The sequence below is a fragment of the Bipolaris victoriae genome (genome assembly GCF_000527765.1).
Source record: "Bipolaris victoriae FI3 unplaced genomic scaffold scaffold_23, whole genome shotgun sequence".
Classification (NCBI taxonomy): Eukaryota; Fungi; Ascomycota; class Dothideomycetes; order Pleosporales; family Pleosporaceae; genus Bipolaris; species Bipolaris victoriae.
Window position 1 is genome coordinate 243,660 of NW_014575369.1, and position 27,985 is coordinate 271,644.

At 48.1% G+C, this 27,985-nt stretch overlaps 10 protein-coding genes across 10 annotated transcripts; 6 read left to right on the forward strand and 4 right to left on the reverse strand.

Moving 5' to 3' along the window:
- Positions 1–240: 240 nt before the first annotated feature.
- COCVIDRAFT_14178 (hypothetical protein) lies at positions 241–1,155 on the forward strand (the record flags this gene model as incomplete). Its single annotated transcript, XM_014703266.1, has 4 exons — positions 241–261; positions 310–419; positions 508–781; positions 1,081–1,155. The coding sequence occupies 4 exons, from the start codon at positions 241–243 to the stop codon at positions 1,153–1,155; spliced, it is 480 nt and encodes a 159-aa protein (XP_014558752.1).
- Positions 1,156–2,174: 1,019 nt separating this feature from the next.
- Positions 2,175–4,177, forward strand: COCVIDRAFT_35908 (hypothetical protein; the record flags this gene model as incomplete). Its single annotated transcript, XM_014703371.1, has 5 exons — positions 2,175–2,248; positions 2,356–2,422; positions 2,459–3,138; positions 3,198–3,591; positions 4,157–4,177. The coding sequence occupies 5 exons, from the start codon at positions 2,175–2,177 to the stop codon at positions 4,175–4,177; spliced, it is 1,236 nt and encodes a 411-aa protein (XP_014558857.1).
- A 2,480-nt stretch (positions 4,178–6,657) lies between these two features.
- COCVIDRAFT_35909 (hypothetical protein) lies at positions 6,658–7,179 on the forward strand (the record flags this gene model as incomplete). Its single annotated transcript, XM_014703372.1, has 2 exons — positions 6,658–6,826; positions 6,890–7,179. The coding sequence occupies 2 exons, from the start codon at positions 6,658–6,660 to the stop codon at positions 7,177–7,179; spliced, it is 459 nt and encodes a 152-aa protein (XP_014558858.1).
- A 1,856-nt stretch (positions 7,180–9,035) lies between these two features.
- On the reverse strand, positions 9,036–11,301 carry COCVIDRAFT_35910 (hypothetical protein; the record flags this gene model as incomplete). The annotated part of the gene is made up of 5 exons (XM_014703373.1): positions 9,036–9,318; positions 9,426–10,183; positions 10,243–10,996; positions 11,051–11,148; positions 11,218–11,301. 5 exons carry the CDS (start codon positions 11,299–11,301, stop codon positions 9,036–9,038), a joined length of 1,977 nt encoding a protein of 658 aa, XP_014558859.1.
- Positions 11,302–12,280: 979 nt separating this feature from the next.
- COCVIDRAFT_93344 (hypothetical protein) lies at positions 12,281–16,706 on the forward strand (the record flags this gene model as incomplete). Its single annotated transcript, XM_014703374.1, has 5 exons — positions 12,281–12,828; positions 12,950–14,190; positions 14,260–14,817; positions 14,877–15,968; positions 16,024–16,706. The coding sequence occupies 5 exons, from the start codon at positions 12,281–12,283 to the stop codon at positions 16,704–16,706; spliced, it is 4,122 nt and encodes a 1,373-aa protein (XP_014558860.1).
- A 298-nt stretch (positions 16,707–17,004) lies between these two features.
- COCVIDRAFT_14183 (hypothetical protein) lies at positions 17,005–18,633 on the reverse strand (the record flags this gene model as incomplete). Its single annotated transcript, XM_014703267.1, has 1 exon — positions 17,005–18,633. The coding sequence occupies one exon, from the start codon at positions 18,631–18,633 to the stop codon at positions 17,005–17,007; it is 1,629 nt and encodes a 542-aa protein (XP_014558753.1).
- Positions 18,634–20,154: 1,521 nt separating this feature from the next.
- Positions 20,155–21,417, forward strand: COCVIDRAFT_24805 (hypothetical protein; the record flags this gene model as incomplete). The annotated part of the gene is made up of 1 exon (XM_014703286.1): positions 20,155–21,417. One exon carries the CDS (start codon positions 20,155–20,157, stop codon positions 21,415–21,417), a length of 1,263 nt encoding a protein of 420 aa, XP_014558772.1.
- A 1,170-nt stretch (positions 21,418–22,587) lies between these two features.
- COCVIDRAFT_50376 (hypothetical protein) lies at positions 22,588–23,531 on the reverse strand (the record flags this gene model as incomplete). Its single annotated transcript, XM_014703375.1, has 2 exons — positions 22,588–23,104; positions 23,167–23,531. Coding segments are annotated over 2 exons (882 nt in total), but the record flags the coding sequence as incomplete, so codon positions are not given.
- Positions 23,532–24,182: 651 nt separating this feature from the next.
- On the forward strand, positions 24,183–26,224 carry COCVIDRAFT_24808 (hypothetical protein; the record flags this gene model as incomplete). Its single annotated transcript, XM_014703287.1, has 4 exons — positions 24,183–24,260; positions 24,316–24,327; positions 24,411–25,406; positions 25,463–26,224. The coding sequence occupies 4 exons, from the start codon at positions 24,183–24,185 to the stop codon at positions 26,222–26,224; spliced, it is 1,848 nt and encodes a 615-aa protein (XP_014558773.1).
- Positions 26,225–26,431: 207 nt separating this feature from the next.
- Positions 26,432–27,982, reverse strand: COCVIDRAFT_93556 (hypothetical protein; the record flags this gene model as incomplete). Its single annotated transcript, XM_014703376.1, has 1 exon — positions 26,432–27,982. The coding sequence occupies one exon, from the start codon at positions 27,980–27,982 to the stop codon at positions 26,432–26,434; it is 1,551 nt and encodes a 516-aa protein (XP_014558862.1).
- Between the last annotated feature and the right edge of the window lie 3 nt (positions 27,983–27,985).

A 27,985-nucleotide genomic window follows, 5' to 3' on the forward strand; every position in this document is an offset into this window, starting at 1 on the left:
CCAAGAAGTGGCCAGGATCATTGGTGAAGGACATAATCACGATCGTAGGCTTATTATTTCTGCATCCGGGTGCAAGCAGTCCCTTCTAACTGTGGAGCCATTATCCGGAGTACGGAACCGCGTGAATTAGTTATTTAATACCCCATCACTTGGCATGCTGAAGCCAGATTTCTCATCGCACTCTCAGCTAAATTCTCTTGCTTCGAATAGCTTTTCATCATCTTCGCCAGATCATTCATCATGTTTCAGTGGAACAAGGAAGTGAGTTCAATATATGCATAAAGCTGGTGGCCAAACTAAGCCCAATAGACCGATTTCACGACCATTAATGCTCTTCATAATGACCTGAGCAATCTGCCTTCCAGGGTGCGTATTGATCCTCGATCGACTAGAGGGTCTTTATCTACTGTAGATCGTTCGTTCGTTTCATGATCAGTCACTCAGGTCCACGGAAGAAGTGGTCTTAGACTTCTTCAAATGCTTCGGACACTTCTAAAACCATGTTAGCCATACAGACACCGAGGCTGGAAAGGACTTCTTCGAACTAAAGGATTACTCCATATTCGATCTTATGGGAACAGTGTTGCAGCCGAACCTGGAGCCACATTATGACCATATCACGCCATACCTGGGAAAAATTAACCAGCAGTTCAGGGAGGTAGAGATCGTGGCAGTGACTGAAACTTTCGCCTATATCACCGCCGTGCAAAGAGTTGATGGCACTGCTGCTGACGGCTCGCTATATGACATGTCATACAGGTTGACATCTTTGGTTCGAAAGGTAAACGGCTCTTAGAACTTTATCCATGGTCATTATTCATTTCCGGTGGATATGGCGACCAAGGTTATGGATCTTACGGAAAGCCAAGGTGCAAATCAGTCAGTGGAGTTCAAGAGGAAGGGGCAGTGATCCAGTGGACCTCGAGCTTGCATTGGCAGTTGAGTCACGATGATGCGACTTGGAGGTACACGCTATAAAATACGAAGAATGTGTGCGATCAATAGTGGTTCTTTTCGAGTAATGATGTTCAATCTAATTCTTCGTGGGTTGACTTTTCTCTTTACACTCACGACCACAAGATGCCCAGCCAACGCATAGATACACTAGCGAAACGCTTCATTGGCAACCCAGTTTCTTCACAACGAAAGTGGTAGAGAATACGTTCCGAGCTCTGGATATATCAATCTTGGATCGCATCGTATAGCAGAATTTTAGAACCGGAAAAAAAGGAAAAAAGGAAAATACAAGTTGAGCAGAGATAGTAGAGATTATTCATTAGCTTAGCAACCGAGCACCATGTCATTGATGTAAAGGAATTAAATTTCATGCGAACATGAGTGTAAACTGTGTGTATGAATGATCGCAGTGAGGTTTGGAGGAGCTTATTAGGATTTCATGAGCTCTAGCTCAAACCCGCATTTGCAATACTAAGCGAAGGAAAAGTAAAACCAACTTTCATCGCATTGCCGGAATACCCGGAATAGCGAATGCGAACATCAAGCCAAGCACCGTCATCATGCCATATAATAGTCCCGGACCTCGGGTCTCTTTCGCCTTTCGGAGCTTGTCTCCTTCGCCTTCCGGACATCTTCTCGCGGCACACTGTTCACAAGATCCCGTGAACACACAAGGATTCGACATTCAAAGTGGATTACTCCTGTGCTCATCAACTGATGATTCTCGGGAGTAGTCATCCTGGTCCTCTTGAATACTCCCTATTTCCAGATCAATACATTCATAGCAAATTTGTGCGAGTCCTATTTTCTTAATTAAATACAATTATCTGAGACGGAACTCTTAGACTGTTGACAAACGAGATTCCAGCGATCTACTTTTCAATCCTCTCTCCAACCGTTCCTTTGCGCACTAATGGCTAAGTTGGCAACGTTGATCCACGAGGTGGCTCTTGAAGTCGCCTCTAGGACCTATTCACTGTCCATGCTTATCATTGTAAGTGATCATTATTGACAGGCAATTATAACAAGCCCAAAGATTCAAGAGCTTGATTGTCGGATACTTTGTTCTCACCTGTGACAAGCGACGTAGGTTGCTGCCGCCAGGATCAAAAGGTTATCCCGTTATCGGGAATCTACCCTCCCTTGCCGAGCCGGACGATATTCCCCGCATAACGCAAGAATAGGCCAAGAAATATAGCCCAGTCGTTTATACTAAAATGGGCGGCGCAGACTGGATATGGGTCAATACTGCCAGCGCTGCTAAAGAGCTTATGGATAAGAGAGGCTCAAAGTACTCATCTCGATCAAGGATGCCTATGGCATTCGAAGCGACATCCAACCAGGACTAAGAAATATTCATGCCTTATAGCGACCATCGTAGAACACTGCAAAAATAAGCCATACTGCACTCAATTTCAACCCTTCTACGTCTTACAAACCCGTCCAGGACGTCGAGTCAAAGCAGGTCCTTTACGAACTTTTACATGCAAAGGAAGGTTAGTCATTCTACGACATTAATCACCGATACTCAGCTAGCATTGTAATAAAGGTCGTCTATGGACATCGCGTTCCAGACCAGGACGATCCTTTTGTCAAGAAGATCTATGAGGTTCTTCATCAGTTTACCCTAATGTCTGAGCCCGGGAAATGGCTAGTTAATGCATTTCCCTCACTTACAATCCTTCTATTAGTGCTTGTTCAGAACTGGTGGAAGATTGGTGGTGAATGGTTCGAGTACGATCGCGAGGTATACCTTAAGCTTTACCGTGACCTTGTAAAACAGATCCTGGAAGGGAGTGCCCCAGAACGCTTCATTCAAGACTTCTACAAGGGAGGTCTGGAGAAGAGTGGCATCAGCGAAGAGCAGGCTGCCTATGCAGCAGGGGGATTGATTGAGGCTGGCAGCGAATCTACATCAACCGTCATCAATGCTTGGATCTTAGTCTTCCAGGCCTATCCACATGTGGTGGCTGCGGCGCAGCAGGAACTCGACCGTGTTGTTGAATCCGACAGATTGCCGACGTACGATGATGAGGATAGTTTGCCGTATATCCGAGTTATGATCAAAGAGACTCTGCGCTTCTGGCCAATTACTAAGCCTGGTATGAGTCACGCTTCAACAGAGGATGACTGGTATGACGGCTACTTTATCCCGAAAGGCAGTGTTGTTATGCTGAATTGGTGATAAGACTATAAAGTGGTGGTTAGCCAGCAATCATCCTAAACTTACACATATCTAGGGCGATCCATTACGACGAGAACAGATGGGAGAACCCATACACCTACGATCCTACTCGCTTTCTCTCCGATTCTTACATCAGTGCCGAGTCCATGAATCTGTCTGATGGAAATCTTCGAGACCATTCAGGATATAGTGCTAGGCGCAGGATCTGTAGCGGGATGCATCTGGCCCAGAATTCGCTATACATCAGCATGGCACGTACCCTATGGGCTTTCAACATTAAGTGCCCAAGGAATGAGACAGGCCGAGAGATAGAGCCGAAAATAGTGTCAGATCCCGGGTTTTTGAACGTTTCTACAAGGTTTCAAGCAGTGCTGGAGCCACGAAACCAGAAACATGCCGACATAGTGGAAAAGGAATGGTTAGTAGCCAAGGCGGACGGCGATTCTCCGGTGCGCCTCCATTGGATATAATATAAGAACGGCACATAAGGGCGTCAGATTCAAACGTGATAGAAGTCAGCTCAATTCAAATGCCTTTACCACCATCAATATCAGCCGCAACCATCGAGAACTGTGCCAGAAAGGATGTATCAGAGATATATCTAGTTGGCCTTTGCATGGTAGGGCACGACTCACTGATATTTGCAGTATAACCTACGACCAGGAACAAGCCATCCTAGCAACCTTCGAGCAATCGATAGGAAGAATGAAATACGGACTCTTGATGATCTTGAGAACAGAGGGACTTTGTACTTATCCATCTGTACATTTCCTGCGGTTGAATGGGTTTCGTGGCAATTAGGCATGTCTGAATTCTTGACGAGTGCGAGGCGTCTTACTAAAAACGTTAATTACGAAGAGTGGCTTGATAAGGTCATTGACCCTAGAAGAGCACCGGAGCCAGATATAGAAACAGCATTGCTGTGGACAAATGGTTTATTGATTCAAAACTGCCACTCACTTCAAGATTTATGTACTGCTTTGAAACGTGTAGCTTACTTCGACTATTGCCTAGATTCTATCTTTAGGTTTGTAGATCGATCTGACTTTGAGACACAGTTGCGCCATCATTTCGAAAGTGGCCAGGATCCAACTATGAACAAGGGTTGGCATGCCATGAGAAACACTGCCTATGCACGAAGGTGTTGTTATATTCTATCTGAAGCTGGAAGTCCCGAGGCCTTCAGCCATTCAAGAGCGCAGTCGTGGAAATATTTTGAGAATGCTCTGTCCGTACACACGGAGCCATTGTATGGGCCGATTAGTCTCGACTGCATTCAAGCGCTGCTTTTGATGGTAAGCCAATCTGATATAAAATTGTTTTGAAAGGTACTCACCAAGTGTAGGCTTTTTACGCTGAATGTCTGGGCACTCCTGTGCTTGAGTATAATCTAATTGCAAATGCTAGTCGACTAGCTCAGTCGAAGGGACTACATATGAGAACACCAAATGGCAGACATACGCTCTCAGATGATAATGCGACCAAGCAATCCCTTTTGTGGAGTTTGTACTCTTACGAAAAACATATCACCTATCGCTCAGGCACTCCATCAGTAAGCTCTACTGTTCTTTACATCACCCCTTTCTATACTTCTGACGATCTCAGGCTATCGATGACGACTATATAAGCTTCCCAGTGCCCTCGTGGGTGTCGCATGGGTCATCCAATACAGGTTAATTCCTCACGATGACGGTTGCAATGGCACAATTCTCGTCCTCTGTATCGAAACTGCTTAACAACACAAAAGGCCAGTCTGAACCGACGGAGACCTTTCTATCCAATATCCAGAAACTCAATCAATGATTGACGGAATGGAGGGCGTCTCTAAGTCCAGTGTATCAGAATAGGACACCGTTTAAATCCTCAAGACTACCACAGGGCATGCAGATGTACCATCTTCTTTTTATTCACTTTAGCTATCATGTCTTGGTGATAGCGACCAACGGAGTCCTTTGCTATCCATGGATCAGACCCCAATTACATTTCAACAAGATCCCTTCGATACTTGAGCAGATGCAAAAAAAGCACAAGCGCTGTTGCTGAGTTGTCAAGGCAGATAATCTTGGCAATTCAGGGACTGGAGGTTGCATCATATTTGCCCGTTTGGTAAGGAAAGACTATTCTCACGGACTCATCAGTTCACTGTGTCATGGTACTGACGATATGGTTGTTTTAGGCTATCGTTCTATTTCCCTCTAGTTGGCTTAGTTAAACTATTTGTTTGCATCATCAAAGACCCATTCTCCGCTACTTCTACCTCTGGCCTGTCCTTACTGGACCTCATAGTTGGCTACTTCGGCTATGTTGAATGGATATCATCATCAGCACTGAACCTCTCTTTCGCAAGAGAGATTGCATCGTACGCTCGGGACCTAGTCAGTAAGGCCAAACATGGTAAGACAGAAAACCATTCAGCAGCAACCCAGATCGACTTGCCAAGCGATCAAGATCAAGGAAATCGAGATTTAGATGTATGCTGTCGATACCTAATAGATGATTGTTCCAGCTGATTGTTGTCCTCAGATGCCCTCCATCGATGCACTCACGGGACTGGATGACTGGTGCACCTTTTTGCCTTCGATGCCCCACTCTGTATTCACAATAGATGATTATTTTAGGACATTTCAAGTCGATGGAACGCACTAACTTTATGTCAGGTCGAATGCTGTGACATTTGGATTTACGATCTTGATAGCTGGCGATTTAGTCGTTCCGCCGATATTCCGGCGTTCCGACTCCCTTGAATGCAAGTTAACCATCCTTTCAAGCGAGAAAAATGCTTTTTTGTCCTGATCTACTTCCACATCAAGGCAGAAACCAGCAAACGGTAGGATAAAGAATTGATTCCAAAACTTAGTTCGTTTTAACAATCCAATTGCTATTCCTTGTACAGAGAAGCTCTATCGCCCGGGAAGCTAGCCAGCCACGATGTTTTATGCAGGACCTAACAACGCTAAAGTAGCCATAAAGATATTGAAGGTGATCCAAAGGCCACAAACATATCCTACGATCTATATATCATTTCTACTCTTATTTCCTTTTACATACTCCCCCCATCTAGTTCCACAATCATTTCTAATAGTACCTTGATAATATAAGATAAATTTTCTTAGATAGAATTTGTGACTTTGATGTATTCCACTCATCTTGTAACAATACTAGATATTGATAGACTATTACGATAAAAAAACTGATAATAATGGCTTTCCTTCAGAGCTGTACAGCACTCGATTTGTGTTAGTATTGTGAGGGCAAGTCCGGCGTTCTGCTGTCCGCGGGGTTCTAGCGTACGGCACCCCTACTAGGACAGCTCGGTGCTAGTTTCGGAATCACATAACCTCATCATCTTGAATAACGTAAAGCACCCCAAGTTTATTAAAGCGCAGCTGCCTCTGCACTGTTGCCGAACCACAATATCTCATCTACCTTTTCAACATTCAGTCATCAACCTGAATTTTGGTAAGGGATTTAATACATGACTAGCTGATTCTTGATTTAAAGCGAGAAACTGAATCATGCCTTCATCTATCCATAATCAAAATGAGCCACTCCTTCCTGCGAAACTCGCAAACGAGCCTAAACCCATAAACTCAATATCCAATATAGCCATCAAAGCTATTGCAGCCCTGCGCGTTGGGCTTGGAATCACTTGCTTAGTTTCGCCACACTTCGGCTGTTCACTATGTACGTTAATCATGCCTTCCATGATGACCTTTTGAGTTGAAAACTGATCTGTGCTGCGATCAGTCGAGATGGATGTGCCCGCAGCTTATGATGCGTTGCCCCGAATGTTCGGTGGTAGGGATCTCGTGCTAGGAGTATTGCTCTTGACTGCTGGAGACAATCATCTGCCAGATGGTGGCAGACACGAGATCAAAAGGGCCTTATGGGCTGGTATAGCAGCGGACGTAGTCGATATGAGCAGTGGCCTCATTGGATTGGCGACCGGTACGTCGAGTAGCGCTTCTGCTGCGTTCTTGGTATTCGGCGCTAGTGCAGCCATAATCATAGGAGCTGTGGGTTTGCGTGGCCTTTAGGGGTGGAAATCTCGCGAAATGTCGGAGAAAGGGGATTTCTCCGAATTTGTAGCATGGAAAGAGAATCAAAAACCTATCGAACATTGTGTTATGTCCCAGATGCGTTATGCCAATTACTTAGTCCATGCGAGAGAGATACAAACAGCGTTGAGATCATATCTGCGTGAAAAGAGTGAGATTTATTTCACGGCAGCGACTACGCACATATGTTGATGATATTTCGTGGGAGGTGGGAGAAATCAACCGTTGATAGAATTGGATAATGCTCCGGATTGAGTCTTGATACGATCGATGTGTGGATATGAGAATTACAGGGAGTGAAAAGGCCACTCGGGTCGCGCAACCACATTTATTGGAAGCAGTGGCCGCTGCGATCGATCAGCTATCAGTATCCTTTGCGTAGCTACGGTAAGCTTACATAACCTCAATAAGGCGACCGGTGTTGCTGTCGACTGAATATAAGCCCGCTGTGCTTCCTTATCACCGTCCTACCAATTACATACTCAGCGCTTGCACGAAGTGGCGAAACATTTGCACCCAAACATTGGCATACCCTTTCTTCAAAACCCTCGAATTCTACCTGTAGAATGTATGTCGTAAACAGCGCGGGAAGTTGCAGCATCTCTGCCCAAACCCCTGCTGTATCATGCGGGGTGCTTGCTCACACACGCTTACTGTGGTCCTGTGGGCTGGTAGCACAGTACCTGTGGCGACACAAGTGGGCAGATGGAAAATCACATATGCAGATTCCCGGAGTGAAAAACAATACGAGCATACGGTGATGTCGCAATAGACTAGAGATCAGTAGTAAAGTGCACGACCGCAGCACGAATGTAGGATGTCCAACTGATAATCTACATTTTCCTTTAATCTCAAGGTTCGTGCCAGAAAGGACGCCAATGTTGCATCTGTCTGAGTGCAACATGCCACCATCCAGGTTCATATTTTACTACAGGGAAAAGATTGTTCAGCCAAACTTGCTTAAATCATTTCTAGCGCCTAGCATTATCTTAATATGATATGACCTCCTTGGCTGGTTGGATCGTGAAACATTAATCTGCGATGTGTCACCGATACATGTACATTCAACGCGTTGCACATATGTAACAGGCAGAAGTACATATAAGTAACATTCTACTGAATACAGCAACTGGTTAAGCTTCCCCTAAGTCTTCACGTCCAGTAGCGGGTCGCACAGCTCAAATATACGTATATGAATGCCATATCACGAGATAGTATTCAGTGCCTGTTAGGCCTAATCAATGGCACCAAACAGCGGATAATTCCTCGGGTAGCCGCCCAACACTATGCACACCGCACTTTTGTTACCTATGGCACATTGATCTGCAGCATTATGGCGATTAAAGCGTTGTGGTTGGTGCATGGGGTTGTGCAAAGCTCGTGAGTATACCGCGATGGCATAACACCGCTGAGCATAGCGCAGATTATAGATAGGACACTGACTGGCTACCACAGCAACATGTCAAGTCTTTGCATACCTAGTATGAAAAACCATAAAATGTTCCATGTAAACAACAGGATATCCGGCCCAGTAGCTCAGCCTGATGCCGATCTCCCCATATCCTCTTGTTGTAGGTAACAGCTCCTAGTAGTAGTAGTAGTCCACATAATGTACAACTTGCTTCCAGACGGACGTGCAGTGTATTGTTGGTCCGTTAAACTTGATTCTTTAATAGTAAATTCTATACACTTGCAAATGCTTCTAGATCCTGATAACGCTGGATTTCCTCACAAGTCCGGACAGCTAAAGGAAAGATGGCTTCGAATACAAATTTCAACATGTGCGCAGAGCACCTGGTACTCTTGTGATACAATCTACACCCTTGTTTATGACGTTAATCCCTGAGCAAGATACCTTCTGTTGTCTCACTTCCCTTTTCCCGTGTTGCCTTGTCAATTGCGCACTGTCCGAGGGTAGTTAGTTCTTCGACTAGCTCATCTACAGCTTGGATCTGGCGAGCTGCCTTTTCCATCCAGCGACTTCTTGGAATTCTTCGAATCATGAGTGGAACGTTCTTTAACAGCTCAAGATCTTTGTGCGATTGCGGCGCGAGAGGTCGGTGGAGAATGCCGTAGAAGAGAGTGAGCAGGGCCGACATCGGGTAGTAGAGGATCATCCTAGAAGACGCACTGTATCAGTGGGTGTTTCATTTCAAAATGTTACGATCTACTAAGAGAGGTCGAAAAACGGACTAAATGGGGAGGGCATTGATAAGTGTACGTACCAGAAGCTGTTCTCATCGAGGAGATGGCTTGCCATTTGGAGATAGACCAACGAAGACCGACTAGCCTCGATGCTCAACTCTAGACTGCTCCCTACGCCCTCCATCTCATCCTGGTTTCCAGAAGTCCAAGCCTGGCATCTACTTGTTGCCTGATGAATTGCAGCAACGCAATGATTATAGTCTAGATGCAGCATCGTCGAAGGCATAGCTAACACGTCCTCTGGTAACGTCGCACGCGTAAATGCAACAGTGGGCCTATATGGAAGGGGAACAGATAGCCTCCAGCATTCGAGATCATCGTCTAACTCACGAATGTCTCTCAAAATCTCCGCATCCGTTTTCCTCAACGCGCGAGCTGAGTACAGAGCGCTGTAGGCCTTTGACTTGATGATGCTCAACCATGGGGAACCTGGGAAGGGGTGTACGGTATCCAAGTCCGTTTCGGCCCCAAAGTCCATCATTTGCGAAAAGATCCGCCGAGTGTAGGGTGGTGGAGGGGTGGTATCACAATGCTCGTCTTGCAAACACGGCGGCTGTCCAGTTCGGAGTGATAATTCTTTGTCCATAATGTAAACCAACCAGAAAATGTTCCGCAATAGATATCGATAGCGATATGAAGAATTCGCAGATACGATGTTCACATCTTCACACGAAGGATAGGTCGTGGTATGTGCACCAAGCATGTATATGATTCGAGTAGCGACCGAATCTTGAATAAGAGCATTGGCAAGGTCGCCAGAAAAGAGATGGTACATCATCTTAACTACTTATCAGCCAATGTACGACGCGACGGACTCAAAAGGACACTAAGACATACCAGCATACACGACGTTTGCAATGTTTCCACTGTCACAGGTCGCATGTACGTCGTCAGTATCCGATGCGCCGTCCACGAATATTTCTCCGCATTGGATGCTATCTTTACCGATTTGCAGACGTTAAAGAAAGACACGAATGCAAGAAAACCAAATATACAAGCCTGTGCATTAGAAATGTCGCCGACTGGGTCGCTTGATGTTGATGAGTATACCGCAGAAATTGCAGTCTGAAGTCGAACAGGGTCAACAACGGGGAAGACGCGGCAGAGGAATGACTCGCGGAATAGGGTTAAACACTTCTCAACTACTTGCCGATCTGGCATGTCAATCGGCAAATGCACGTTTGCTACATCAACCGATGAACCCCAGTCTGAATGTGCGATATTGTGCCAGGACTGGCGAAGTGCTGTAATTCGCTCAAGTGACGCATCTTGGCCCGTACGGGACCGGATCCATTGTTCACCCAGTTCCGAAAACACGGGAATGCCGCTGCTCGAATTGAAAGATCCTAGTCGCCAGCCTGCAAAGTGGAGAGAGCCCAGGGCTGGCTGCTCAATGGATGACGGCGTTGAAATATCGCGTGCTTCATTATTGAAGTCATTCTCTCTGGTGAGTGAAGTATCTGTTGCTGACTCTGAAGGACCTGATGAGGGTTCACGGGGTAGAGATGCACCTGTCTTTTCTTGTAGTGTTTTGGCCAGAAGTCGTTCCAATCGATCGACGCGATCTAGTAGCTGGCTGCGATGCTGTTTACTGATGAAGGTAAGTGAACCAGCACAAAAAAAGGCGGATAGCTGTTTTGCATACTTGGAGCGCCTTTTCCTCACGATCTTCCTTTCGTACGAACACTGCAAGCCACGATGAGCACACCATTCGCACTGTGGGGTAGCTCCATCGCATTTAATCTGCAGAGCCCATTAGCCAGTGGACTGGAACAGCCACAACGTTGCCGGCTATGAGCGAAAGCTGCTGACCTTCTTGTTGTAACAGACATCACATGCCTTGGTTATACGCTTCCGCTTCTGTGATTCGATTGACTGGTCCTCACTTGTATCCATTGTTTCAGGCTCCATTCGGTTAGACTGATTCCCTTGGTTCGCCCAACAGGAATTATGGAACATGCAACTATGCACACGGAAGTGAATATGGTTCCTCAAGTACCGAGCAGGTGGTCCTAGTTAGGGAAGCAACTCACACGTCCGGGTCGAGACGGAAGAAGAACGGAGAGAGTCGCACCTCCGAAGACCGAAGTTAGAGAAATTAGAAGCTCGACCACACCAAGATGACATTTGCACGTGACTTAGCAGCAGGCCTAGTGAGGTTCCGAAGAGGTTCCGAAAGTTCCGCTTACATAATAAAGGGCTCGCGAAGCTAGCCAAATCCGGACCGTGTCGGAAACCTAAACGTATCTGACTAATGAGCCCTTTCCTGTTACTGACTTTCTATGACTCTCAGTTTGAGAATTACCAATGCTCTATCAGTTCAGCTCAACAACGGACAACGGAATCCTCCGTTGTAATATCATTTCCCCGACCATGGCCGTTTTTTACTTCCGAGACAGCGAAAGATGCCAGCTTTACACCAAAGTCGTCATCGCCTTCGTCCGACCTCCGATATCATGAATGTCTTATCAAATTTCTCTAATATTAGTTTACTTCCCATATCCCTTCGCTTTTGTGAGAAACTCTTCAGCTCTTTCCGTTTTGTAACACACATTTGACTGCGATTCTGATATGTTCTTCTTCCCTATCACCATTTCAACTGCTTAGGTTCAAACATTTGTATCTTTAAAAAACGATCGTCATGTTAGACCGCCAGCGCTCAGAGACAAGCAATCCCCAGTCTCCTGGTCACCGCCTCTCCATGGCCTCTCAACAAAGCCACCATAGTCACCATCGTCGCGAATCTGAAACTATTGCTGGAGAGATCCTGCGAACCTTGACCCGCCAGTCCACATACTCGGAGAGAATTCGAGAAAGGGATATTCGTGATACCGAGGAAGCGGACGAAGATGAAGCAAGGATTAGTGACTGGAACATGGCTCATGAGGTCAAAGAGATGAATGCAAACAACCGTGGACAAAAGCCAAAGCATTTGGGGGTGACTTGGCAGAACCTTACCGTGAAAGGGATTGGCAAAAGCGCCATGATACAGGAAAACTTCCTCTCACAGTTCAATATATGGCAGAGGATTATCGAATCGAGGCAGCCCAGCAGCATGAAAACGATTTTGGAACATTCACATGGCTGTGTCAAGCCTGGTGAGATGTTGCTGGTGCTCGGCCGACCTGGAGCTGGTTGTACTACTCTGCTCAATGTACTCGCCAACAAACGCTCTGCCTATGCTGAGATCCAAGGCGAAGTCCGCTTTGGCAACCTGTCCTCGGAGGAAGCCTCCAAGTACCGTGGACAGATTGTTATCAACACCGAGCAAGAAATCTTCTTCCCAAGTCTGACAGTCGGGCAAACCATGGATTTTGCTACAATGATGAAAATTCCTGACAAAGGCATTCGCGAAACGCAGACCGAAAAGGAATATCAACAGCAGATGAAGGACTTTTTGCTACGTTCTATGGGCATTCAACAGTAAGTCACATCCAGTCAAAAATGCATGATCATCATCGGGTTCAGTCTAGCTTTTCGTTAGATTCGAGGTGAATTATTCTTAGCTCAAGGAATTTTGCTGACATCCTACCGCAACTTTCAGTACGCATGATACCAAAGTCGGGAACGAGTATGTTCGTGGTGTCTCAGGTGGTGAGAGAAAGCGAGTGTCTATCATCGAATGCTTAGCAACTCGAGGAAGCGTCTTCTGTTGGGATAACAGCACTCGCGGTCTTGACGCAAGCACTGCTCTCGAGTGGGCCAAGGCAATTCGAGCCATGACGACGATATTAGGTGTCACAACGATCGCAACACTGTACCAAGCTGGAAACGGCATCTTCGAACAATTTGACAAAGTCCTAGTTCTCGATGAGGGCAAGCAAATTTTCTATGGCCCAAGAAAGGAGGCACGTCCTTTCATGGAGCAGCTTGGGTTTCTATGTAATTCTTCAGCCAACGTGGCAGATTTCCTGACTGGCGTAACTGTCCCTTCCGAAAGGGCCATCCATCCCGGCTTCGAGGCTTCATTTCCCCGATCGGCCGATGCGGTTCGTGAACGCTACGAGCAGTCCAATATCCACCAGCGAATGCAACTGGAATACACGTTTCCGGAATCCGAATACGCAAAGTCAAGCACAGAGGACTTCAAGCAATCTGTTGCAACGGAGAAATCCAGACATCTACCAAAGAACTCGGAATTCACCGTCCCTCTAGGCAAGCAAATCTCCACTGCTGTCATGCGCCAATATCAAATTCTCTGGGGTGACAGAGCGACCTTCATCATCAAACAGGCATTTACCATTGTCCTCGCGTTGATGACTGGTAGCTTGTTCTACAATACTCCCGATACAAGCAGTGGTATTTTTGGTAAAGGTGGTACACTGTTCATCAGTGTGCTGACTTTTGGTCTAATGGCCCTCTCGGAAGTGACTGATAGTTTTTCTGGAAGACCCGTTCTCGCCAAGCACAAGGAGTTTGCTTTCTACCATCCTGCTGCATTTTGCCTCGCACAGATCACCGCAGACATTCCAATCATAGCCTCCCAGGTCACCACTTTTTCGCTGATCGTGTATTTCATGGTGGGACTGAAGCAGAATGCCGGTGCGTTCTTCACGTATTGGGTACTCCTGTTCTCAGTTTCCATCTGCATGACGTCATTGTTTCGACTAATTGGGGCTGCTTTCGACAAGTTCGACGATGCTTCGAAAATCTCAGGGTTTATGATATCGGCTTTGATCATGTATTCGGGCTACATGATCCCAAAAACAGCCATGCATCCGTGGTTTGTCTGGATATACTGGATCAACCCTTTGGCTTATGGCTTTGAAGCCCTCATGGCTAGTGGTATGTTATGGATAACCTTTCTTTTGTTCATGTTGATATGCAGGTTTCAGTGTTGACAATTTACCTTAGAGTTCAAAGGGCAAATCATGCGTTGTGTCATTCCCAACCTCATACCTGCCGGACCTGGCTACAATATGACCAGCAATAATGCTTGCGCTGGCATTGCGGGAGCAGCAGTTGGAGCAAACTCCCTCAGTGGCGAAGAATATCTGGCCTCTCTCTCATATGCGACCAGTCATCTCTGGAGAAATTTTGGAATTCTTTGGGCGTGGTGGGTCTTGTTCACTGCTCTGACTATATTCTTCACGAATCATTGGAAGAATACGTTCACCGGAGGTGACTCGCTTCTAGTTCCGCGCGAGAATGTAAAGAAAGCGAAGACTGTCTTAACCGCTGATGAAGAATCTCAAGTGGACGAAAAGGCCCCTACCTCCTCAGATTCGAGCGGTGTAGTCGCTTCGTCCGCGAAGGACCCATCCGATGGGCTGATCCGTAATGAGTCTGTTTTCACCTGGAAAAACCTCACGTATACTGTCAAGACCCCAAGTGGTCCCCGCGTTTTACTAGATAACGTCCAAGGATGGATAAAACCGGGAACCTTGGGCGCTCTTATGGGATCTAGTGGTGGTAAGTTACCTGCTGTATACCCTTGGTTCACATTTGGGTTTTGTTAATATAGTATACAGCTGGCAAGACGACGCTAATGGATGTTCTTGCTCAACGTAAAACCGAGGGGACGATCCATGGTTCTATCCTTGTCGATGGAAGACCTCTACCGGTATCATTTCAGCGTAGTGCCGGCTATTGTGAGCAACTAGACGTTCACGAACCGTACACGACTGTAAGGGAAGCTCTAGAGTTCTCTGCTCTTCTGCGTCAGCCAGCAGACACGCCAAGGGCAGAGAAACTTCGCTATGTCGATACAGTCATTGATCTTCTCGAGCTCCGCGACTTGGAGCACACACTGATTGGTCGAGCTGGAGCAGGCCTCTCAATTGAGCAAACCAAACGAGTCACTATCGGTGTTGAACTGGTAGCGAAACCCAGCATCCTCATTTTCCTGGATGAGCCAACGAGTGGTTTGGATGGCCAGTCTGCGTTCAATACATTGCGGTTCCTTCGCAAGCTTGCTGGGGCTGGACAAGCCATTCTCTGCACGATTCATCAGCCCAGCGCGCAACTGTTCGCCGAGTTCGACACTCTTCTCCTGCTTACTAAAGGTGGCAAGACAGTGTATTTTGGAGACATCGGTACTAACGCAGCCACGATAAAAGACTACTTTGGACGCAACGGAGCCCCATGTCCCCCAGAAGCGAACCCAGCAGAACACATGATCGACGTCGTTTCAGGCACTCTCTCGCAAGGCAAAGACTGGAACAAGGTGTGGTTGGAGTCTCCAGAGCACGCTGAAGTCGTCGAGGAACTTGATCATATCATCACTGAGACTGCTGCACAGCCGGCTAAGAGTGTTGACGATGGAAAGCCTTTCGCCGCGGATATGTGGACCCAGATCAAAGTTGTCACACACCGCATGAACATCGCCCTTTACAGGAACATTGACTATGTCAACAACAAGATAGTCCTGCACATTGGCTCTGCTCTTTTTAACGGATTTACCTTCTGGATGATTGGAAACAGCGTGGCAGACTTGCAACTGGCTCTGTTCGCCAATTTCAATTTCATCTTCGTTGCCCCTGGTGTATTTGCGCAACTGCAGCCATTGTTCATCGAACGTCGCGACATCTACGACGCTCGTGAAAAGAAGAGCAGGATTTACTGTGAGTTTTCCGCGTTCACACATCACAAGCATGACTCTAACTTTATATTCCACAGCTTGGGTAGCCTTCGTCACGGGCGTGATCGTCAGTGAATTCGCTTATCTCGTCCTCTGCGCAGTTCTCTACTTCGTCTGCTTCTACTACACCGTGGGCTTCCCGTCTGCAAGCAAGGATGCTGGCGCCGTGTTTCTCATCATGCTTATTTATGAGTTCATTTACACGGGCATAGGGCAATTCGTCGCTGCATACGCTCCCAACGCTATCGCTGCAAGTCTTGTCAATCCAGTCGTCATCTCCGCCTTGACGTGTTTCTGCGGTGTCCTCCTCCCGTATAGCCAGATCACGTCGTTTTGGCGTTACTGGATGTACTACCTCAATCCATTTACATATCTCATGGGAGGCCTACTCACGTTTACTATGTGGGACAAGGAGGTTATCTGCAAGACGTCTGAATTTGCAGTGTTTGACCCGCCAAGTGGCCAGTCTTGCAGCACTTACTTGGAACCATATCTCCAAGGCCTGGGAAGAGCAGCAAACTTGGTGAATCCAGATGCGACGGAAGCTTGCAGAGTGTGCCAGTACCGGAAGGGAAGTGATTATCTGGCCACCCTCAATATCAACGAGCATTACTATGGATGGAGGAATATCGGAATATGCGCTCTGTTTGCTCTGAGCTCGTACGGTTTGGTTTATGGTCTTATGAAATTGAGAACAAAGACCTCGAAGCAGGCAGAGTGATACAGATGGATGGGTTCTTTTTTTTTTCACAGACTGCCATTGTATCTCTATAGGTGGTTTGCTTTTCGAAAATTCTTCTATACTGTTGTAAAGTAATTTTGAGATTATAGAATTAGAGAGTTGCGTTGTAATACCACTACAGAATTGACCTTCCAACGATTTATGTCCCACACTGGCAATCCGTGATGGATATACTGCAGCAATAACATGCCTCCCCAACCGCTAGAACATCTAAAGTCACCTACAGCGTAATGAGACACAACGTTACAAAAATAATTTTATACATTTAGCTCAGAACCTATACTTGCGGCAAAAGCAGCGGGTCTTTTAATAAGCGTTGCATATCTTCAGGAAGTAACGGCACCGTCACATCAACTCCATTATCTGTCCAGGTTCTTGGAGACGTATTTGAAGACGATGTGAAATCCATTGGTGGCCCGTCGTTAATGAGAATGCACCCATCCAAGCATGGTACAACACCATCAGCGTAGCGAACGCGTGACCCAAACCCAAAGTCGACTTCGTACATGCCCGCTCGCGCCCAGGTCGTCACCATTATGTGCCGCTGGCCCAGAAAACCCTGCCAGATCCGCTGGGGCGACTTTTCGTATGCAATACTGTGGAGGTGCGCCGCTAGTCGTTGCGCATCATTGACTGTCGTCAGGGTCTCGCGTATACGCCGTGTGATTTGCCCAAGCGAGGCCGTAGCGACTTGCGAAGCAGCCAACTCAATGTTCAGCATCATGGTTGGCGATCCGATGAAGTTAGCACCAAGCTTGAGTGCTGGTCGGGTACCAAGCACGAGGTCGCAATGGACGGGTTCTTGGTCCGCCTGAAGACCACGAGCGCGCACCACGCACGACCAGATATGGGCCAACACGGCGTCGTGCTTGCTGATTTTCGAACCTGAAGATGTGTTGGAACTGTCTTGCGTTGCAGATCGCCATAGAAAATCGATCTGCTTCTGGTTCAAATGTATCGTGTACTGCTCTACCTTCGCTTGCGTATTCCATTCGGCCCACGGGAGCGACTTCCCCGCTGAAGGCAGATCCGCGGAAAAGGGTGCTGGAGGCTTCATAGGCGGCGCCCACCAGTCGTATCTATGCAGCGGAAGGGCAAGTGCATCTTCTATAATGGTAGGATTGGCCTCGCTGGCATTGATGTCACCCGCGGCACAAACATCCAGAAGATCAGGCTGGAAGACTGAGCTTGGGGCTGGAAAGGGTGCTTTCGATATCATGGCACGTGAATTACTCGCCCAATCCTGTGCAAAACGAGCAAGGGCCGTGATATCTGCAAGCGGGTGGGCGATCTTCGCAGCTATCACGAAACCACCACAAGCAAGCTGAGTAAGTTGCACAGCCATGCACGGCTTGTACAAGCCATTCGCATCTTTCTCGTTCGATTGAAGCGCATTAACCAAATCTGTCTGCGGTACAAATCGAGCAAGCGTGACCTCATCCTCCAGTCGGTTCCAGATAGGTCGCCTCTTCGCAGACTGAACATTGTAAAGGCTGTCTACAGTTGCCAGGCTTGTCGCCTCCACGAATTCGATTCCCGGGTCTGCACTTGTCCCATAGTATACGTATACCCGACCGTAGCGTCTGGCATGGGTGGGAAACCGCGCTGTTTCTGGGGTAGATTCATTGCTGTCAACGGTACCGATGCTTTTGAGAAATCCACACCATTGCGGGTATGTGTTCAAGGTCGCGCCAAATGCTGCGCGTAGGTGGCCGATAACATCTTTTGGAGCAAGTCGATCATTTGGACATTCCAGGAGCCATATAGCATTAGTAAGGCTAAATTTGGCGGTTGTTGCATCTAGCAGTGACAGTGGCGTGGTAAATTCGCGGGTTGCAGGTTGATCAGGCAATATCCGGTCGATACGAACGATTTGGAGTGATTCAGATGATGTAGGAGCCGCCATATTAGTAGTAATAGTTGCGCGGCTAGGTATCACGAAATTCCACCAAAGATGTGTCTTTATAAGACTGTCGTTCGTGGCAGGATCACCTTCCTAAATGAGTATATGTAAGGGGGCGGGGATGAGTCATTCTGAGTGCAAACCGTGTGCTTAGCACCGACAAAATGTAGAGTATTTCATGCTAAGTAATCAAAAGCTAGCTAATTATAAGGTGATGGAGCGAGCGGCTAAGTTTACAACCCTAACTTCTGGACTTCTCCTTCAGAATACACGGCTGCTAGTGGGAGTCGAGTAAGCTGTGGCCCGTGCACCGGATCAAGGAGAACTAATGAGTTTGCATTCGTCCTATCTACCGAAGTAGGGAGTTGTAGGAGCGACATAGCGATTCTGAAGCAAGATTATTTATGTATTATTAATTCTTTTTACTTAATGATAGTCCTCTCGCGTCATATCGAACATGCGGAGTTCGTTTGTTTAGCTACTCCTCTCCCATTTAGTCACGCTTCTCTTATACAAATTAGTTCCTTCAACGTAGTCTTTTGAATCACAAGCTTAAAACGACTCGTGGTATGAGTAGTTCTTTTATTTTGGCTGGCAATCGCGTCTAGCAGGTCTGCCAATATGTCGGTGGTGGAGGGTAACGGGAGAAACATCAAACGTGACTGCAACACATCTTCAAGTCTTAGTTTGATATGGATCAAGAGGTGATAATGTGAGATACAAATCAGCCTCACAAGAGTAGTATTGGTCCGGAGTTGGTGGAGCCATATTTGATCCAAGGTTGTAGGATGTGGAAAGTTGGCGTGATACGAGCTCCCTCGCTTATCTATCCCATTATCATCCATTGCCATCAATTGATTGCTTCAGCCACCACATCAATTGTCGTAGAGGCGTTTTTCCTATCATCTGTTAACCTTGTTTGGTTTAGCCACCGAGTTAGCCACATCGTACGACATACAGACAGAGAGTCCACGTGAGTCTCGATTGACGGTGCGGCTCAGCCCACGTTCAGTTTCTCGCCTCAGCCTTGCGCCACCATGCGGGCCGCTGTCGCTGTCGCCAGAACAGACAATACCTAAGCTACTTTGAGTAATTCAAGTCCGTTGTCCTTATGCATTGTGTAACGCATCTCCTCAGCTGTCTCTTATTTTGCAAAAGAATAGAGATTCTCGCCCCCATTCCTCGCCCTCGATTGTGCAGAAGCGAGGGACTGTGATTGACGACGGATTGCTACATTGATTGAGCGAGAGGATCTTTAGATAAGTAGGTAGTACTTTTCCGCTATCCATGATCGTCATAGCATACCTTTACGGTCAAAAGATTCCACATTATATATTTATTTTCTGAACATCTGTTCACACATACAGAATGGGTGCACGACATAAGTCCCTTTTCAGCTACAATTTAACTCGCCCTTTCCCTTTCCGGTGGTTCACGCCAGGGGCAGTGATTGGAGGCCTTGTACTAACGGGGGTATTCACTTTTGTGAATTTTGCCTCAAGCGGATATGTTTTGGCCATCGAGATGTCTACCAACCCCAACGTCACCCTCGCGCAATCAATGGGTCCGATAGAGCTTTTGCCATCCTACCTTACGTCAAAAGTGAGACCAATATGCCAACCGAGCTCACTACCTGTAAACACGCGATTCTTCACCAACCAGACAGCACTGATGTATACGCTCACGAGTGTATGGCAAGAGGAGCCACAACGAATGATCTCGCCTTCGCTAACGTATCTTGGCAATGTGCTCGAGAACTGCGTTGTAAATTCGATCCAGATTGATCTTGATAGCCAGGACCGCGCGGCTAACCAACTGGCATTCACGGAATGGGGCGCGAGTGTGCGCACATATGTAACATGCCAGATATCCACAGCCACCGGGCCAGTCTTCCTCAACGTCACCCAGTCTTACGACTACGTACCCGACACCGTCTCCTTTTCCCAAATAGAAATGTTTCTAGGTTCAGGAATATTGAGTCGTGATCCGATGGCACGAGCAAGTCTGTGGTGGGGCGAGTCGCTCATGTCTACATACTGGACCGAGGTCACCGCTGGCATGCAGAATGAGACGCGCGAAAGAAGCAAAGATTATTGGCCAACTCGCAAAGGCTCTCTCTACTTTGTTCCTCAGTCTGATGCCAGAATCGACGACGATGGGTTTTTTAGTTACTTCCACGCGCAGTTCATCGTGGCTACACAGCCAGGTAAATACGAATACCCGAAACCGAACAGCCATCCAACCATAGCAGAGCTCGACAGCTTGCGCGTGTATCCTAACATCTGGACTCCAGCGAGCAATCTGGCCAAAGCGGCATACGCCATGGTCTTGGCTGATCTGGGTCAGAATACGAAAGAGCCAACAATGTTGACGGACGTGGAGCTATTGCGGTCATTCACTTCGAATCTTGTATCTGCGCAGAAGAAATCCGTCAATGCAAAACCTGGGCCAGCGACTCAGAGCTACGATGATACAGATACTGGTACCTTATCTGTGACGCCCTCAGTTATCTCCGCTCAATACCTTTGCCAAGTTCCCCACATGCGTTCACCAGGCAGCTTACTACTAGCTGTCTTAGTGGCAGATTTAATCTTTCTCCAGACGGCCTGGCAGCTGTATAAGCTGATCTGCGAACATCTCCTTTCTCGCCGCTATCCGGATGCGAATTCGTGCCATGGGTGCTTGAGTAGTCCAGTAGAGTCTCAAGTAGCGCATCCTGTAGAATCGACTACGGGAGGGAAGTATCTGCCGGTACGGCAACGCGAAATTGAGGTAGGAGTGGCTTAGAGATTATAATCTAGTAGTTAGAAATGATATTCGTGTACTAGGTTCAGTGGGAACACCGGAATATGAACGCCATGTGCAAGCCGAGTGCAGAACATGTGCAATTGAAATAAGCAGAGCCAAAGAAAATGCAGGGAATGATTTTGTGTTTCATGCTATTAGATGGAATACCATTTGATTATCTCTAGCAACCTAGAATATACTAGATGCAATACCTATAGTGACTCTTTAGCTCAAAAACATGACCAGTACTCTATTATCTAGGTTACTACTTTCTTAGCTACTTATAAGTATATGTATATATCAATATTTAGCCTGCAGAAAGTAAGATAAGAAAACTATATTTCTAAGAGTAATGCCTTAGATATGCATAGTAGGCATTGTTTAAAGGAACTGAATCTTAAGCTTCCAGAATGGTTGTCTGTATATTCTAGTGTCCGCCATCCTCGTATATTTGATATAGATATGAAATTTTAGATCTGAGCCGGGAATATTCAGGGTTAAAGAAGAAGAGTCGGGAAGGTAATGGTCTAAGACATCTTGGGCCTGGGAAACGTCATATTCCCGCAATGTGAGAATATTTTGCACCTCTGCTACGGCGTCGGCGCATTCTGTAACGTTTACGAGGAAGTGACGCATGGAATTTTCCGCAACGGACGTCCAACCTATGATGTAAAGCATGCAATTGATGGTGGTGGTCCCCGTCATTTGTGCTCCAATTCCATGAGTCCCCACAATACTGGGATCGAAGTAGACCGAAAAGCGTAAAGCAACCCACGCCCTTGGCCGCCCCGAAGTCTCAAAAAAAGTCCCATTGCAATGGTTGAATACGCCCCAATAGTCAAAGACGCTAACGAATTCTGGGAACTCCAATGCGAGAACCTGAGTGCGAAGACTGGCCAGGTATTGGCTAGCGACATACTGATCAGGTCCGTCATTTATCCTGAGAGCATACGGGATTGTGGTTGCAAGATGAATGTATCGAGGACCGACTATATATCTGGAAATCTGATATTCGACAATATTACACGGGTCGTTGCGGAGGAACATCTCATCTCCGATCTTTTCAAGGCGTATACCAAGCTCGGCACCGGAGGCAGACTTGCAGTACAAAGGCATGATGTACGAACTCCTCATGATGATCGAGTCCTTGACTATGCAAAGCGCATTAAACAATCGTATACCCCGGTTGGTGACTGAAGACTCTGACACGGAATCGATGCCCATTGATCCAGATATCGACCCAGCAGTGGAGAATTGAGCTGGGCTTTTTGCCAGGACGCCACAATGTAGTTCTGAGCTATGTTCTCTGATGCCTTGGTTTGTAGAATCCGTCCATGCGAGTATACTGAGATCAGGAGATGACTTGATGATCTCCTCTTGCAACCTGAGGAAAGCCCGATCTTCTTCACCGTAGAGCAATGGCATGTTGACGCCAAACAAGCCGAGTAATGAATAGGCCGCATCTTCGATTCGCGTTGTATATCGTGAAGAAGCCCATGACATTTTTTGGGCCACGCATATTGAATGGAGTGGGCGTCGATGCAAGAGAATATTCCGATCTATGCCCGAGATCCGGCATAGCATGGTGCACAGACTTTCCTTCGATCCCCTATATTGCCAATCGCAATCATAAAAGTATACAGTGTGAGGGGCAATAAACTCCTGTAGTGTCCAGCCACGAGTAAACCTATGTATGAGGGCATTTGCATTAAGCAGTTGTATATGCCAAGTCACGCGAGGTTGACTTACCAACGGCAATGTGGCATGTCTGCCTGGAGATCCGCATCAGCCTCGAGATCGGATAAAAAGGCGTAGCAGACTTCGCTACGTTGGTACCAGGAGTACATCGAGTTGATGGCTTCAGTGAGCTCCGCGCTACTTCTCTTGTCTATGCAGCACGTATCTACCCACGCATATCTGATGCCACTCGCTTCAGCTATCTCGAGTGTCTTCATAACCTTTGCAAAGCCTTTGAAGTGTCGGCAGGCATCATTGGCGTAGTCTTGGTAAGTGATTTCTTCGGTCTCCCATGTGTGAGACAGTATGGCATACGGAGGGATATCACGACCGATAAATTCCTCAAAGTTGTGGGTACTCGTGTTGATTAGTCGCATGTTGAAGGTACAGGAGTGTTGGTATGAGAGAGAGAGAAAGAGAGAGATTAGAGGACAAGGCTGAGGATGGTGAGCTGAGAAGTACCAGTACAGCCTAGCAGATGCTGGTCGCTTATGTATGATAGTGGGGTGCTATTAACCGAACCGATGATAGCATTGCTCTTGCACTGCCTCAATTGCAGCTGAGGTTTCAAGGCTTCTCATCAAGCTTGGAGAGTGTATGCACCGTATATGCACACTGGCCCTCGCTCTCTTTTTTCTTATTCCACGAGGCTGAGATATAGGTAAGAGCAGCACCGCAATGGACTGTCATCTGAAGTTTAGTGAACAGGGCCATTGCTGACCGAGCAGTCGGATAATCGTACGTCGTAATCGTTCCATTCTTGGGGGAACGATGGTAACGGAAAGGGTGATTTCTCGCTGTTGTTGTGTATGCATGTGTAGATGACTGCATGATGTGGGAGCTCTCCCACCCTCACCCCCTGGTCGTCGCGCTAAAAAGAGTGTTAGCGCCAAACGACGTCATGGTGATTGCGCGGTGCTTTTGCTTCGGACGCGATTGATGTACTTGAACAAAGCTTAAGACGCGCCCACTCTTCCCATCGCTCTCCTCATTTGGACACTGCCAAGTGATGCTTATCGCATAGCACTATGGCTTCGGCAAGTGATATCCTCACCCTTGTCAGCTCTCTGGCTCTCCGCCTGAGCATATGGATCTTCTTGCGATGGGTGAGCATAACCTGCAGATACTGCAACTCGAGCAAAACGACTGACTTGGCCGCAGATACCCACAACTGTCAGTATAGCACTACGCCAGATGACTGGTACATAAATCCATCTTATCAGGGTCATGTTAACGCGACAGGTTATACCATGTAGATCGTTCCTGCACTCGCAACCGCACTCACGCTTGTCTACATCCCGTCCTTCTTCACGAGTTTCCAGGACACAGCCCAGTACAAGATTATATCCGATGAGCTCGACATTATCGTCAAGGAAACCGTGGGCGGCAAGAGCGATGACTCGAGTGACGACATCAAGCTCATCGATGGCGCAGACGAGGGTCCGTTGCAGGAGCTCGACGTCCAGGAAACCGTCCAGTATGAAGAGAGGGAGCCCAAGGTACTGCGCACTCTTCTCACTGGGCTCCCGAGTCCTTCGTCGGCGCTATGGAGCTGGGTCACCTTTGGCATCAACATGGCCCTGATTGCTATGGCCTTGGACGTCGTTTATCGCGCGCCGTTGCTCCACCAGTGCCACGACGCGAGCTTTGCCCGTGTCGGATACGTGTCGGAGAACAGTGCGAAGATTCTGGTCAGAGAGCCTTTTGCCTTTGATGTGAGGGTTCTCTACCGCTCCATCGACGAAACTAAACGCTCTTGGATGCACAAAACACACCGCGCGAGCCAGCCAGACTACTGGCTCACCAACGAGACTGATTTTACCACTGTCCTCAGCCTCGAGCATCTACGCCCCGACCTGGCGTACGAGTACATTGTCGAGACGTCGCGTGGGAACATTACTGGTACCTTCACAACCGCACCACGGCCGGGCCATATTTCACTGCTCAAAGACAACAAGTACACTTTCGTCCATTCGAGCTGCATCAAACCCCGCGTTCCATACACACCGCTTCAGCACCCCCTCGAGTTCCCGGGCATGAAGCACCTTGCACGCTGGCTTCCCGAACTCAAACCTTATTTTATGCTTTTCCTCGGCGACTTCATCTACGTTGATGTCCCACATCGTACTGGCAGCGACGTCGAGACTTACAGACGCGAGTACCGCCAAGTATACTCCTCACCGTCCTGGCCAGCAGTCAGTCGGAATCTCCCCTGGATCCATGTCATTGATGACCATGAGATTCAGAATGATGTCAGTAGCCACGCCATCCATTCCTCTCGTATTTACCTTGCTGACCAGATATCTAGTGGAATAGCAACATGACGGGTGTAGCGGTTCCAGCGTACGATGCCTTTACACACTACAACGCTGCCCCCAACCCACCTCCTCATCGCCCGGGCGTCACTTACTTTTCCTTTACTCAAGGCCCTGCCGAGTTCTTCCTCCTTGACACTCGCCGATACCGTAGTCCTGCTAATAAAGACCCCTGGGACGCTTCCAAGACTATGTTGGGCGCCCAACAGCTATCTGATCTTCTTTCGTGGATCAAGAAGGAGCCGCCAGCCGGCGTGCACTGGAAATTCATTGTTACTGGCACACCCTTTACTAAGAATTGGCAGTTTGGGTCCGAAGACACGTGGGGTGGGCATTTGTCTGAACGCAGGATGATTCTGGAAGCAGCATGGGATATGTCATCTACACATGATATTGGTGTGGTAGTACTAAGCGGTGATCGCCATGAGTTTGCTGCCACATCGTTTCCACCGCCCAAGGACGGCAAATGGCCCATCAGCGCCACGGTACACGAGTTCAGCACTAGCCCACTGAGCATGTTCTACCTCCCCTTCCGTACGTACAAGGAAATTGATGACGAGGATGTATGCTTGAAGTATCTTCCCGATGGCAACAGCAAGTTTGGTGCCGTTGAAATCACGACACCTGAGCATGGGGAACAGAGCTTTGTCACGTATCGGTTGTTCATTGATGGCGATGAAGCCTGGACACATGTCATCAGTACGCCTCCAGGAAGAGCGGGTAGTCATAGGGCGAAGGATGCGGTCTGGGGATGAAGGGCAGCTATTGCTAGGCGTTTTCTCTTCTCTTTTGATCACATCTGGTTCATAGTTATTTTTTTCAGAATACATTTGTGTTTGATAATCAAACGCTCATGGTTCAAAGGTCAGGGAAGTCTGTATATATATTCATCACTTTAGAACAACAATGGGTATCTTTTGGATTACTGACGATATCTCCATAATGCGTAACACTGTTCAACATCATCCCCACTTCCTTCTAGCTTTTTCTTCATCTGCCTTGGACCACTCTCTGGGCAAGATAGCAAAGACCAGATAGGAAGTGTGCGTCTTGAGCTCTGGCTCTGTTCGATGAACCAGCCTGCCCTCCTTGTACAAAGGTCTCGTCTCGAAGTCCTTCTTGGTCTGTGCCAGCCGGTCGTGTTTGCTCGGCGGCACGCCCTCCAACTTCTTCTTACCCTTGCGAGCACCGCCGTCCACATCACAGTTGACGTTTTCGCCCCTCTTCCTCGCCTCAGCCTTGCGCATCACCTCCTCCTGCTTCTCGCGCTGCATGCTGTGGAAGACGGCGGCGCGGCCTTCTACGTCGCGGAGGCGCTGCACCGCTTCTTGTACGTTTGCGGGATGCGCGTTTCCACCTCTCACGCCTTCTTCCTGCAGTCCCACACGCTCGCGACGCACGTCGAGGCGCTTTGCGTTGATCTCCACCATATCGATTTCCTGCCAGCCGAGGGTGCGCAGGGCCGAGACGGTCTTGGTGACTTGCTCGATGCAGGGGCTGAAGGTGCAGATGCGGACTGCATTGCGGGGATTGAGTGGGGTGGCGAAGGGTTTGCGATTTGTTTCTGCGGGTTGCGCCGTAGGTGTGGTAGGATCGTTGTCTCCGGAGGTGGATGTGGATATGTCGGTTGCTACCGAGTTCAGGGCGGCGGTGGAGGGAGGGGAGCGCGTGAGGTGTTTGAGTGCGTGCCACGGAGCAGGGAGATCGAGGAAGATGCAGTCGGCATCTGGACCTGGCGAGTTCTCCAGACCGAAGCCGTCGTTGTAGACATCACGGTGGGTTACTGTGACGAGGGGTTCGAGGCCGTGATCTTTGATTTCGGCTCGAAGTTGGTTTGCGCGTGGTTCGTGATACTCGAAACTGTAGACGCCGCCGGTTCGTGTCTTGCGCTTTCGCTTCTTGGACATGCCTACTGCGTTTTCTTCCTCGCCGTTGGGCTCGTCGAGGGCGTCGCGGGTGCCCGGGTAGCCATTGTAGACTGCGCGTATGGCAGCGTGTGTAAAGCTTCCACTTCCTGCGCCCGCTTCGATAATGTGGTCGCCTGGCCTTGCGCGCAACCTCTGCAAAATGTAGCTGTAGTCGGGCGTGTATACAACCTGGGTACGATGTGGAAGAGACAAAGTCCACATCTCTGGCGTAGGCGGTATCAGATGCGCAAACCCACTGCTCGCCGTTGCCGCCTTAACAATATCCTTCTTGGCCACTTCTGGCTCGGCAGACAGTGTGCCCTCGCTCTCATCTTTGCCGTCCCTCTTCCTCTTCTTGGACTTGCCACGCGATCCAGTGTCGACGACGGATGCGAGAATCTGGGTGCCCCAGGGTTGGCCGACAAGCGTGCTGTGGGGGAAAGAACCAAAGCGCGTGTTCTCTACTTTTCCCTCGGCGTAGTCAGAGTCGGCGTTGGGCTTGAGGAGGGCTGGGATGAGGTGATCACGGCGCAATTGCAGGATACCCAGATTGTCCGCTGTCGCATACGCTCCAGGGTCGAGGAAGGGGGAGGGAACAGGCGCCATTGT